The 13552-nt window shown below is 43.5% G+C and overlaps 1 protein-coding gene across 6 annotated transcripts; it reads right to left on the reverse strand.

The window, feature by feature from the left end:
- Nucleotides 1-647: 647 nt before the first annotated feature.
- LOC130533891 (pleckstrin homology domain-containing family A member 1-like) lies at nt 648-13111 on the reverse strand. Of its 6 annotated transcripts, XR_008952700.1 has the most exons (15): nt 12968-13111; nt 9405-9620; nt 8844-8900; nt 8562-8607; nt 7027-7124; nt 6530-6661; nt 6261-6401; nt 6040-6108; nt 4674-4738; nt 4520-4583; nt 4318-4407; nt 3716-3789; nt 3041-3115; nt 2304-2482; nt 2036-2171 (listed from the first exon to the last, which is right to left on the reverse strand). XR_008952700.1 is itself a non-coding variant. In XM_057047630.1 (13 exons), the coding sequence occupies exons 2-13, from the start codon at nt 9543-9545 to the stop codon at nt 1940-1942; spliced, it is 1209 nt and encodes a 402-aa protein (XP_056903610.1). In that variant the 5' UTR covers nt 9546-9620; nt 12968-13111; the 3' UTR covers nt 648-1939. The 6 variants fall into 6 exon arrangements, 3 of the variants coding, with proteins under 3 accessions (XP_056903610.1, XP_056903608.1, XP_056903611.1); XR_008952701.1 differs by lacking the exon at nt 3041-3115; XM_057047630.1 differs by lacking the exons at nt 2304-2482; nt 3041-3115 and having other exon boundaries at nt 648-2171.
- Nucleotides 13112-13552: the final 441 nt, after the last annotated feature.

The raw sequence follows: 13552 nt of genomic DNA on the forward strand, positions 1-13552 counted from the left end.
AGGGCAGCCACGGACGGACGCCTCTGAGGTCTGTGTGAGCGCAGCGCTCCGCGGGCCCAGCTGACGTCTCGACTCTGAGGTTTCGGTCCGTTCAGGGTCCATATGAGGCCTGCGTGAAGCCACAGTAGAATCTTGGGGAGGCACCCTGCGAAACTACAGAGAAGCGGAGGAGGTCCGCACATGCCGAGTTCTCAATGTTCTGCACATCATCCAGAGTCTGCAGGGACATCTACAGGCTCCTGCTCCCAACGAGGAGCAAAAAGACCAGTCAACTATTGTCCCTGGAGAATCTATCAGAAGAAATATCGTCTATTTCATAACCAATGAGGATGATTAAAGGTCTTAAGGTCATTTCAGAGGTTGAAGTAACAATTGACAACTGACTGGGGCATATCTGAGAGGATAAGTTGACTTAAAGCATTACAATGCACAGATTTGCAGATTTTAAAAAACACGGTCACCTTTTAAGTGTGTACTTGGTGTTAATAAAGAATCCTATTGTCATGAAGCACACAGCATAAGTAGAAGTATAGACGCACTTCCTCTTATTACCACGAGGTGGCACCAGGGACTTGCTGAGTGATGAATACTATCATGGCTAAAGTGAGGCTGCTCGGACTAATTAAACCAATCAAATAAAACCAAGGTTTACGAATGATGGGCACATTTTCACTGTTTATTCACATAATAAATAGACATTTCAAACAAAGCAAACTAGCTCAAACTATGCAGGACTGAAAAAACAAGGAGGTGCTTAACAAAAGAAAGATTAGTGTTTTACTCAGCATTGAGACTTTTTCAAAGATTAAAGGCAGCTGCCTTCTGCTCAGAGAGAAACACAGGTACAAGAAAATAAACCTGCTACAGGCAAAAGACAGCAGTCAAAGATGCACAAACATAAAAAGAGATGACCTTGAGTCTCCTAAACATTAACAAAGTGTCTTCCCTGTAAATCAATGATCTGACAGAAGTGCTGTGATTCTCCAGTCATCACAGGTCTGAAGAGTCAGAACGTCAACCTGACAGAAGTTCTGAAATGAAAAAAATCTTCAAACACAACCTCCACGTTTAATTCCCACCTCTGAAAATACCAAGAATGTAAAAAAAAAAAAAAAAAATATGCTGGAATATCACTGAGGAGTGGTTCACGTACACAGAAAGCTTAAAAAAAGGTTTATCTTGTGTTTCTGCACAGGCACAAGAGATGGATCCACTGTGAAAACTGATCCCTAATCAGTTACAGCTAAGCTACATTAGCCTCTGCTCAGAGCTAATGGCCAGCGCTACCTGCTGATCTGAAATTAAAATCTAGATTAAAGCAAAGGCTGTTAAAACTGTAATGAATTTGGTCTATTTTGGGCTTTCAGCCCGACAGAGTATTTAACAGACCCTGATGACACAATTCACCAAATCACACCATTACTGAAAACTGCCCATAGACAAAATTAAAAATTCAGAGATCAGATCTGAACTGAAGAACAGTCCCAGTTGCTTCACTAGGTTTTAGTTTGACCTCACCATTTAGTCAATAAATACAGGAGAGAGCAAAGCAGTTGGAGGCTGTTGTTGCGACTGGTCTGTGTTTGGCACACGGATGCAGTTCAGTGGTGAACCAACTGGTTTCTGTCTCACAGACACTGCCAGAGAAGCTGGAAATGGGAGTTGAAGACGTTCATGATGCCTATTGCCCGCGGACAGCTTTGCTTTTAAACCTAAAGCTCATCCTCCTTAAAATCCTCCTCATCTCCAAAGTCTGTGTCCTGATAAAAAAAGAAAAATCATTTTTATTATTCTGGGACGACCGCTCACACCTGGCTCACTGGCAGGTCTGCGTCGTCTAGACTCAGAGGCGGCTCTAGCACAAGGGTCTCGAAGCTGCTCCGCCGTCGCCACGGCGACTCCCCCGAGTTGTGGATGGTGGTGGAGGCTGGTTCACAGGTCACTTCGCCAGGTGGATCTCCTGCAGCGACAAGCGTGCCGGCGGGTGGTTGTGACAGGGCCGCGGCAGAAGGCTCATGAAGTGTTCGCTGTCCCACGCCAGGCTGCGTGCATGTGCCGCACGTGACAGCAACCCCCCACTCTGGGTAGCATGGTGGCATGGCAGATATTGGCGAGCGAGGGACAGGGGGACCCGTGGGGGTGCGGTAGAAAGCGGCACGGCTGCCGTGTTCCTGCAGCACAAACAGTAGAATCAAGAGTGATTGACAGAAGGTGAACCTTGGTTAAAAAAAAAAAGAGGGGAAGATGATCCTGGGTATGTTTTAGAAGCACGAAAGACTCAGATTTAAGATCACCGTGGGCACCTGATGCTGCTGGAGCAGAAGAATCAAGCAGTTCTACAGGGTAAAGATGGAAGCAGTGGTAGTATTTGTGAGGAGGGTTTAGTTTTAGTCTCATGGTTGCAGAGGAAGAGAGGGATGCCTTAAACAGCTGCACTTGATTGTGGATTATTTCAGGGCTTTTCAGTCTCAGATTTTAATCTCTGAAACAGAACAGAAGCATGCAAAGACAAGAGAGACAGAAAAGTAAGGAGCTGACAGTAAGGAGCGCTCAAAAGAGCACCCAGAAAGCTGTTCTTATACACCCCAGTGACCCTGCAGATACATCAAAATATGAAACATTCAATATTCAAGAAATTTATAGTGGAAAAACAAACAAGCAAATATTCAGAGATGCAAAATCTGTTAGTAAAATAATGCCGAATTTTCAGGGTCAAAGAATCTCCCACACTCATGTAAAGTCCAACATTGTCTTCATTATCATTATTGTGAGCTGGACTTGTGCAGCCAGCACTGGTGAGAACACATTTATTAACATTTAATAACAAACTTAATAACACCTTCTGTCAGGTCCATACAGATTCAGACAACTTTACTATTTTGCCTCTAGGATCAGAACAGTTATATTCTTCATGACACTAAAGCTGAAGGATTCTTTCACGTTGACCCCACTGTGCTTTTGTATTAAGGGAAAATCATAAAGCATCAACGTCGAAATCATTACGGAGCTGATCGGCTATGAAAAGAAAGAAGGAACATACAGGCAGTGAACAGGAGGGAGGAGGAGAGACAAGCAGGAAGTCACACATCTAAAACAGGTACACAGCTGCAGCAGGCTGCAGAGACAACAGTAGAGGAAGAGAAACAGTCAGCGACACACATCCCTCCCAGTAAGACAGAAACAGAAGGTATTCACAGGTGAGCCGGTCAGGACGGACATGCAGTCAGTTCACCTTAAAGATGTGCACATAAACAAATGCAAACATGTCTGCTTTTAAACTCTAACGGCAGCAACAGGTGAAAACAGGCGGGCAGTGACGGCGGGACTGTCTGATCTTTTCTCGGGTAACCTTCATCAGTACATGGAGCAGAAGCTAAATGCGGCAGAGAAGTCCTGTTAAACTCCAAAGATTCTTTTTTACATGTTTACATGGAGACTTGCTGAGTTTCGCGTGACGGCACGGCAAAGAAAAAGCAAAGGAGGAGCTGAGATAAGGAGCGAGTGCAAAGACGTGAGGGAAGAAGCGCTTGGGGAGGTTCAGAGGGTTCAGCTTTAGGATGGGATTGGATCTTAGAAATAAAGGAATCATGGTTGTCAACTCGAATCTGCTCTCATAAGCTTTACAACAACTATAGGGCCAGCCAGTCAGTGGAAAAGAGTATTAAAAAAGTCAACTTATAGCTTGAAAAAGGGGGATTTAGACGAGCTGACATACGTGCTGCTGCACTCCCCGATTCGAGACGTATACCTCTGTATACAGGGGTTCGACAGCCGTCTGGCCTGCCGCATCTGCAACAACACAGTGCAAAGCAGTATTAGAGCAGAGGGGCTGTCTGTCCACAGGGAGACAGTGGAGAGAATCAGAGACATGAGAGGAAAGAACTACTGGAGAGGAAAAGATGAGAGGGAAAAGGACAAGACGAGCAGGAGCTGCCTGTGACCACACATCTGGATATCTCTCGGCACCAACAGAGCGACCCCCAAAATGTGATGAGCGTGTGTGTGTGTGTGTGTACAGATCTGGTTGTGTGTGTACGTGGGTCAGTCATTTCTGGTTTCATCACGCGGATGACCGGATTCGAGCCCAGCCTGGAGGTAGCCGAGGGCGTAATAATCTGTCAACACTAGTGTCACCTATTACATTTCACAAAGTTAAAACAGCATAAACACGCAGCTCACGTTTGAGCTCTCAACAGCTGCAACATCAGCTTAAAACATCAGAAAAATCATAAATAACTAATATCAATGTTGGTGTAAATGACTGGCTTAAAAAAAGAGAAACATGTGGAGTCTCGCAGGAGGGACAAGGACACATACTGTTGCAGCAGATCTCCCTGGACCTCGCTGGGCCACGATGGCTCCTGAGACAGCTTTGATCCAGTTGTGCATCTCCTCTGGACTGTCAGCCTGGTACACAGGGAAATGACCGTAAGTGAGACAGGAGTGTGAGAGAGACCTCTGTGGTTGATCCTACAGCTCTTCACACTGAGCTTCAAACACTTGCATGCATGATTCCTACCTGTATATAGAAGGTCCTGGATGTGGTGACGACCTCAAACAGATTATCTCTCATCATGATGTCGCTACAGCAGACATGAAAAAGCAATCGAGATGAAGTGTAACTCAGACAGGCGTATCTAAGTGGAGGAGAAGGCTTAGGGAGAGACACTCACCTCTGTTTACACTCCTGTACTTTATGAACCTCCTTCAGTGGGATCTTCCTCAGCGGCTCCTTTTCCTAAAAGCAGAGCAACAAAATATAAACCTTTACACAGTTTATACTAAAACACACAGGATTCATATTGCTCTGCATATGTGTGTCTGTAGCTTTGATGAAAGCTGTCCAGGTCTTAACCCAGGACCAGCAGAAAGAAGGCTGCCTTCCGCCTCAGTTGGTGCTCTGCACCTCTGTGGTTTGATTTTGGACCACACTGACCTACTCTAAGCCGCTGATGTACTATTTCTATATTTCCTGCTGTGTTGCCTTCTGTTGCAGTGCTCAGCCAGATCGCTCTTTGCTGCTCTGTTTATGTTCAGTGTTTATTTCATGTTCAGGTGATCTTTCTGTTACCTTTCCACTAACGCATCACCAGGAGGGTAAAGATGATGACAACAGCCAGGAAATTGATAGACAAAATTATTCACATTTCCTTGAAGCCAGTGACGCTCACTGTTGTTCTGCCTACCATCAGCCAGCTAGGGCAGCCATTGGCCCATCTGATGCACAATTTTCCACTGTTGCAAACTTTGGTTTTGCTTGCTAAAGGGGAACAGGAGATCTTTCCAAACAACACTGAGTGCAGATCTTCGTTTAATAATACTCATGTTAATTTGCAAAGAATACATTGTTAAAGGTATAAAACCAGACCAGTGAATCAGCTGGAATTACAATGTCTCTAAAGAGGACAGTTCCCTCAGATATTATGCTGGTTGATATCCTGGCTCCTGAGTTCGCAGACACCCTTTGTCCAGAGTTATTTGGCTAGAGAGGGTTGGTAGTTTCTGGACTGCACAGGCATGGATGCTACTGGCTGGCACTTTCACTTCCCATACCAAAATCTACATGCTGTAGTGCATGTAGGGTCAAGCAGCTGTGTGATGCTCTGATCGGGATTTCCACCGAATCATCAGAAGTTTCCTAACTTGTTCAGCCATCAAGATCAGATGTGTTATTCACATCTTCCCTTACTTTGTCTTTAAAATACTGTATATTTTGTTACGACTTAATAAAAATGGAACCCGACGTCTGTGCAGACCAGCACATTTGTTGAATAATGGAGGATCAGAGATCTGTGTGACAGTGATATGCATCATTACTGGAAGCCTGCGGGCGTGCAGACAAAAAGCAAAGGGGGGAAAACATGGCATGATGGGACATGTAAAGGGAAGGCACTGAATTCCAAAGACAGCAGACAACAAGTGTAAGAAGCAGAAGCAGGAAGAGAGTATTTGCTTTTACTGCCTGACAATATGGGGATAAACTATAACCACATGCACATTCTGGTCTTACATCACTAATTATGTGACTAAAAGAATTACCAAATCTGATTTGAAGTAACTCATCGCGTTTTCTTCCAACAAGAAATATCGCCTCTTCCAGTTCCTCATCTGAAAAGAGAAGAGCTAGGATAAAACCCAGCCACCACTGGATACACAATTTTTAAAAAAACGTCTAAAAAGAGTCTCAGTAAGATGGAATATGTTTTTCCCACATTAGATGAATCCAGGGAGCCCAGCAAGCAGCAGGTACAGGAACTCACCACAGCTCCCTGTTTGACGCAGTAGCCTGACTTGATGACAGCATGATCCTGAGCTGGACGGCCCAGGAAATATGGCAGCTGGCTGTGGGAGCGCTGCAAAGCTTCACCATCGGCTCTATCCGCACAATCGCTGCCTTCATGCTGAGTGACAAACAACATGAACACACGGCTCAGTGTAGCTTTACGTCACTTATCATACATCAAATAACAGGTTTGTCATAATGATATGAATGGTTTCAGGTGTTGTTGAGCACAGCAGAAGGGGTTACTTGTGTCGGGGTCACAATGGGGACTCCTCCGATGATTTCTGTCCTATAGGAGACCTGCTTTTTGGATCCAACAACATCCGGCAAAGCTTTCTGGTTTTCTGTATTCTGCTGCCCATCTGATGCCTTTGGCACCTTTAAATAAATCACACACAAAGTTAATTATTTTTGATGATACGAAAAGGTTAGATTATATTACCATTAGATTGCCAAGTATCAGATTAAGTTTTGTGTATTTCAGCTGCAATCAAAAAATGGAACTTATATTCAAGCCCCTGCCTTTAACATATGTAATACTGATTTCCTCTCCTTCAAAGCTGCAAGGAGAAGAATGGAAACAGCTCTTATCTCAGGATTCATTGTGACAATACAACGTCCTGTTAGTCACATTATGACTCACTCATATCAAGGAACTGGGCAGAAACTCTCTCACAAGAAGAAATGAAAAGAGTTATTAAACTTGAATATAAATGATTGTTTCAGCCTGTGTTGTTTCTCACAGTGATCTTGGTGGCATTATTGAGCGCGCTGACCCAGTCCACAAGATCCTGTTGGTCATTGGCCTGCAGGAAGAACTTCCTCATCCCAGCATTGATGACTAACAGATGAAAACAGCAAGAAAACTGTATTACAACAACATGAATATACGGATACAGTCAAGTCATATTTTATCAAAAGACAATCTTCTATAAAAAAAAAAAATGAATATGTCATCATCATATTCATTTCTAGAAGTGAAAGTAAATTATCTAGAGCGGTCCTCATAAGTTACCAGCAGTAACCCGCTGACAAAGCTCATTTCTGCTGCCTCAGCCTGCAACCGGGGAACAAAAGCAACTATTCTAGCATATTTTCACTCATACAACCCCGCCTGCCTGCATGTGCAAAATGCTAAATAGCTCACAACATTACTGTCTTTTAAATCTTAAATTTAAGTAACCCAAAGTTCCGAACTGTAATAAATAATCCTAACTCCCATTTTGTGGCCTGATGATTAACGTTCTTATTCTCTGATGAATCTGTGAGGGTCTCTCTGACTGTCGCCACATCCCTGTAAATAAATGCCTGGTCTCATCCAGATCAGCAGCACATATTAACACCAGTGTCAGTTGTGGTGGCAGGATGTTTGGCATCTGTAAAGAGAGGTCAGATCTGACTCAGTCACACACTTAATGTGTGCTGCCGAGAAACGCAATCAAGCAGCAAAGGCACCGCAGTTGTTCTCCGTCACCACCGTGACCCAAAAGACCCAAACCCACCATCAATCAGAGTCAAATCTCAGCATTTTTTTAAGGATAAATAAGCTGATCAATAAAAGAGATCAGCAGGATTCTTCACACGACCCGACTCGTGCAGACAGGAGTTAAAAATATTGGATGGTTCTGGATTGGGGTCCAGATAGGCTGTTTGTGTGTAGCTTAGACTTAAAAGCTGGAGGTCAGCTCCCAGCAACACAAGGGTACTGAAGTCAAAACACACTCATTGCTCCTGACAGAAGAGGGGGAGGAAACGCCAACCTTCTTTACTACTAAACAACATCATGGCGGCTCATATTTACACAACACTTAATATTCTTGTCCTCAACACAATTTCAGATTCATTAACATTTGAAATTACAGGAGAGGGTTTTCAAACCGGCAGCAGATGACTGAGGGTTAATTACAGCAGCCTGTCAGCAGGTGTCAAGTCAGAGAACTTGGAGAGGAATTTTAAACGAGGGTTGGGTGTGTTTTTTAAGTTCTGATGCAAAAAAAGACATTTTATAGGCGAAATGTTAAAGGTCTCTTCAGACATGGAGTTTCCTGGAAAACCTGGAGGCATCAGGGACCAACACAAATATTGTGTAACCTCCCGTGTCACTGCGTGTTGGCTAAACAGACGACAAAGTGGATGAGTCAGTGGATGAGAAAGTCTGTGGAGATCAGCGCTCAACCACGTTTAGAGGACAGAGAAGGACGGCAAACACTGTCCAATGTTAATGTTTTCACTGCTGAGCTTAGTCAGGTCATGACTGTGAGGGTCAGGAGTTTCTTACCAAAGCAGAATTCTGCCTTTGGCCTCAGCTTTGTAGCATCGCTGACCTGGAAGAGGGAAAAGGTCACAGTTTAAGCTCCTCATCCATCCAAATACATTTAGCAGTTTGTCTGACACCAAGCTGAGCTCATTATTTAAAAAGTTATTTTAAATAGAATTCTGTCCTATATTAAAGATGCTTAAAGAATTTAGCTCCCAACAAGTCTAACATATGAGAAATTCCTCCATTCATTCGTGGCAGCAAACTCTTATTTATTGTGTCAATGGTAGAAATGAATCTTACCTTTGAGATGTAGGTGAGTTTGAGGGAGCCAACACAATCAGCACCAACGGGCAAATTCTGAGGTAGGAAAAGCAGAAACCCTCCTTCAGATCAGGGGAAACTTCCAAACAAAGTCAGTATTTCAATCTAAGTGATTACAATTGTGAGTGCAATCAACAGGAGCTAGTGTTCTTTATAGAACCAAGAGTATAACAGCATTAACATTTAAACATATTTAATGAATAAAAAGACAGTGACTGACTGAATTATTTAAAAATCTTTTCAGCACAGTAGGCTTATGAATACTTCATGTAATAGAGTACTTACAAGTGCAGCATTGGCAAACGAGCGTGATGTAACAAAAGAGGAGTGCACTGTAACAACCTGAGGGACACTGATGAACTTAAGTTATCACAATGTATCAGCACTGAACTCGATCTTGGTTCCATTATTGGATTTAAGGTGTCAGGGTCATCACCTTTTAAAATATGATCAAATATATTTCCCCCTACGTGAACATAGTGTTGTGAATGTAAATTGAAAATAAATGTTTAATTGTAATGAGCTGAGCTGTGTAGTTACCTGCGGGTTGTCCATAAACCACACCAAGCTTCCTTGTTGAGTGTCCAGTATGAAGTAGCGCCGCAGGAACTTTCCGCTGCTCTCGTTCTCCTCTATGTCGAGGAAACCGCAGATGCGGTTCTGTCGGTCCACGTAAGGCATCTGGCCCCCCAAACATTCCCCGGCCTGCCGCGGCCAGGAGAGGGACGTGGGAGTGGGTGGAAGGGGGAATTATTCCTGAAAGATTGAAGAAAGTCTTTACCCAGCTACTTTACCCCTGACATTCAGGCTACCTGGAGCTCTGGTAGCTGCAGCCTGCCAGACACAAACCCCAGCTCCACCTTTATGAGCATGGCCCACTCACTGGCTCCCCTCCCACCCCCGCCCCCTTCGAATTCCCCCCCCCTCACAGCTAAGTTCAGAACCAACTTTAGCAGAGTTGAAATAAAAGAGCTCCTAAACTCAGAATATTATACTAAAATAGTATATTATTATTAGACTAAAAGAAATAATTCTGAGAGGAACTGAACTGAAGACAGTCTAATGTTTAACCTACAGCAGGCAGCAGCATGCCTCTTCTGACCTGCAGCTTTGTGGAGTAAATGATTACCGTAGTGCACATCCCATCAGGCTGGAGTGTGAAAGCACACGTTATTGGCAGACCTGAGCTGTGGGCGCAGCGTTAATGCAGACACATCATCATTGTTGTGCTGCTGCTGCTGCTGCGGCCTGAAGTATGTGATGGAGGAGAGTCTTTGGAAAGCAGAGATAAAGAAGTTCTTTCTCTGGAACATTGTGAGCAGTGTGTGGGTAGACGATGGGGGCACAGAGGGGACAAAAGGCCTGCTTGTTGTGCATGTATGTTTGTGAGAGCATCTCACTCGGGCCTGGAGCTACCCCAGGCTTTCTAACTGACAGATGGGCAGGGAAAGGAACAAACTGGGACAGACAGCCAGAGACTCGGGTGTCAGGGTGGGCCCACTTTTACAGGACCACACTAATCTGATCATTATCGGAGTACTGGATTAACCAGATTACTCACTGCAACAGCAGGATGTGATCTGCTTTATCAGATGATGGCAGTTATTTTATGAGGAAAAGGATTAACTGACCAACAACACTTGCACCTCTGTGCATTTACACATGTTAATCTGACTTCTTTCATTTTTCAGTAGGAACAGAGTTGACGTGGTGGCAGCGTGGGCAGGAGACAAGAGCCAACCAACATGGTGGCGGGCAGTGGGGGAAGGCGATGAAGAGCCTTTTCTGGAGCCAGAAGGAATTTAACATCAGCACATATTTAAGCACTGAAATCTACTAAATGGGAGTGTTGAGGTGCATGTACAGATCTCACACCATTTGAATGATCTGATTACCCCTGGGTTTTGTTCTGGTCATGTGACCGGGCCCAGTGGGAGGCATCACAGCTGCGCAGGAACGATGGCGTGTTCTGATCACCTTGATCTACCTGCTCGGTTCGCTACGTGGTTGACATGTTCCAACTGGATTAATTTACCTGCTGCACTTTGTAAATACTGAGAGCTGAATTTGCACCACTAACACAAGCAGGCTTGGTTGCTGCCAAGAGGCTTCATTATCCTGTAACCTGCAGTTAAAAGTTTGTTGTGCACGAATCGGTGCACCTAATCCTAGTCTTACCTGAATGTTAGGTAGTATTATTCATAGCGCATGCAGGGGTGTGTGATTATGGGATATTATTCTGCTGCTTAAATCAGATAAATTATAAAAAATTATAAAAAATATCAATTTTCTGCAGCCTGCATCTAAACTCTTTCCACAGGAACAAGAAGCTATTTAACGTTAATCTGATCCACATGACATCCAGCTCCATGACCTCAGACATGGATTATCTCTGTAGTTTTATCTTGATATTATCTTATTAGCCCAAACTATGTGACCAAACATTTGCTTCATGTTGCTGATCCGACTGTCATAATCCTCCTAAATATAATTTTAAAGTGTAAATTTGTTTCATTTTAATATTGGCAACATCTGGTTTTATTTGTCTTTGCTGTACTTTGTGTTCTCATTCAAATACGAATGCAAAGACAATTTCCTGTTTTATGGGTGCTTTGGCAGGGTAAAAGTTAGTGCACGTGTTCAACATCATTTACATCTTCTGCCTACACATTAACTCTCTCAAATGCCACCATCAGCTTCACAGCCGGTGTGGCTGCTGTGGTGTTTTCCCCAGTGCAGCATACTGGTTTCATTAGTTAAACAGATCTGCTGCATCACACCAAGCACCAACAATGCAAATAATTTCTCTATGATCAATTTGGCTAAAATGTGCAGTTATGCGTTTACTGGACAACATTCTAAATGTACTATCATTAATGAGGCATGAGGCTGTATGTCCATCTGAAAAAAATGGAGCATATCTATAGATTGAAAATGTGAATAAATTTCCTAAATCAAAATACCAAACCTCCACTTTGTATTCAAGCAAAACAAAGACTAATAGTATAATATTTGTGCAAAATGACTTGAATTGTCCAGTAGATGCAGTAGGGCACCTGTTAACCATGTGTAAATACACTTTCTGCCCCTCTTTACATTGAGTTAGACTCTAACACACAGACAGCACAAGAGGAAGGCCAATTAAATGTCCACTCCATTAATGTGCTACCTCCCGCCCCACTAAATATCAACCGACCAGTCACACAGAACCAGTCAGAAAACACCATCACAATATTTTCCATTCCAGACCCTAAACCTTTGGAATAGCTCCTTTAAACTACTTCCAAACATACAGTATCAACTCTGGATAAGTGTAAAATATGAACTACTGTAGATTTTAATTGGGCTGAAGTCAGAAGAGGAAATCTGAGGACAGGACGCTGCTGCACGGGTCCATCATCTCCACGGAGAAAGAAAAACCTGTGGTCAGAATGTGTGTCTGTAAGAAGGTCTGCAGCTTTGACAGGCTTTGGCCCTCTAGGTGCCCAGTAAAACTCCCAGTGACCATAGCAGTGTCCCAGTAAAGCTCCCGGTGATCACAGCAGTCTCCCACTGAGGCTTTTCATCTTTCCAGACAGGGCAGACTAAAGATGCTCATTATGTCTGAGGAGCCAATTTAGAAAATTGCACAATGAGCTGAGACGCCAAGAAACTGATTCAAACTGGAATAAAGAAAAGGCTCCAAATGCGCCCAATCGAACCATGATTTTCTAGGTCCAAAGAGAGGAGGCTAATGGGAGCCGGGGTTAAACATGTGAGACCCTTTGGCCTGAACTTAACTGGGAGATGTGTCAAGTTAGCTCGCTGTTAGCAGCTACCTGACAGACTGAACTTACCACTTTCCACGAAAAACAACCAACATTACGCAACCTGATCACAAACCCTGACCCCAATGAATACCCTTATCGCGGTTACCTTCGGCTACAAACTACCATTTTATGGAGGGTTCTGGGTAAGAAGTTGTGCACTAAAGTACCCGAGCTAACGCTCGCCACTCCTCTCACGCACTTTGGCAAAATGTGGCTAAATTCCAGCTGCATGAAACAGCCAGGCGTCGTAAACAAGGTTTGGCTAATTTCAATCAACACGCCCGGTAAACTTACCCGAGTCTTTCTTTTTCTATCTTCTACGGTCGACGACGGTTGGTGTCGGTGCTGTTCGGTCGGTCCTCCCAGTTTCAGCCCATCTCCACTGAACTGGGAGGGAGAGGGCGAGAGAGCAGGATCGTGTGTAAACAGGATGATCACTCTACACATAAAAAAACGACCGAACACCGGGGAGCAACTGCCACTGTTGCCTTTACTTTTGGCTGTGTATGGAAAAGTATGTGCTAAACCTTTTAGAAAATAACAAAAATAATAATAATATTTTTTTTAACTATTGCTTCATCAGAATAATTGTACCTCTTCAAAAAACTGAATCAAATTAAATTAAGTTATAATGGAATATCTTCCCAAAAAGAAGTGTGATATACTTTCATGGAATTGGTGTTCTTCCTGTAGCACCTGTTATAAAAAGCTTGTCAGGGAAATCGTATTTTTTCCACTTTTTTCACCAAGACATGGATGCCTCTGTTAAAATTGTATAACTAATTACACAACAATTAACTCTAAGGCGTGGGAACCCATAAATTGCGGAAGCCATGGCACTTGTAGATTACCTTAGAGTGAGATGTCTTCTCTTTTCGC

This window comes from Takifugu flavidus, chromosome 11 (genome assembly GCF_003711565.1).
Source record: "Takifugu flavidus isolate HTHZ2018 chromosome 11, ASM371156v2, whole genome shotgun sequence".
NCBI classification, from domain to species: domain Eukaryota; kingdom Metazoa; phylum Chordata; class Actinopteri; order Tetraodontiformes; family Tetraodontidae; genus Takifugu; species Takifugu flavidus.

Bases quoted from the DNA above. Each gene is read 5' to 3' on its own strand.
- LOC130533891 (XM_057047628.1), bottom strand. From the start codon at position 9,545: ATGCCTTACGTGGACCGACAGAACCGCATCTGCGGTTTCCTCGACATA. The intron at 7,125-8,561 runs GTAAGAAACTCC...TTCATCTGTTAG, and splicing joins AAAGGCAGAATTCTGCTTTG to TCATCAATGCTGGGATGAGG. The intron at 4,408-4,519 runs GTAGGAATCATG...CCTGTGTACCAG, and splicing joins CCAGGACCTTCTATATACAG to GCTGACAGTCCAGAGGAGAT.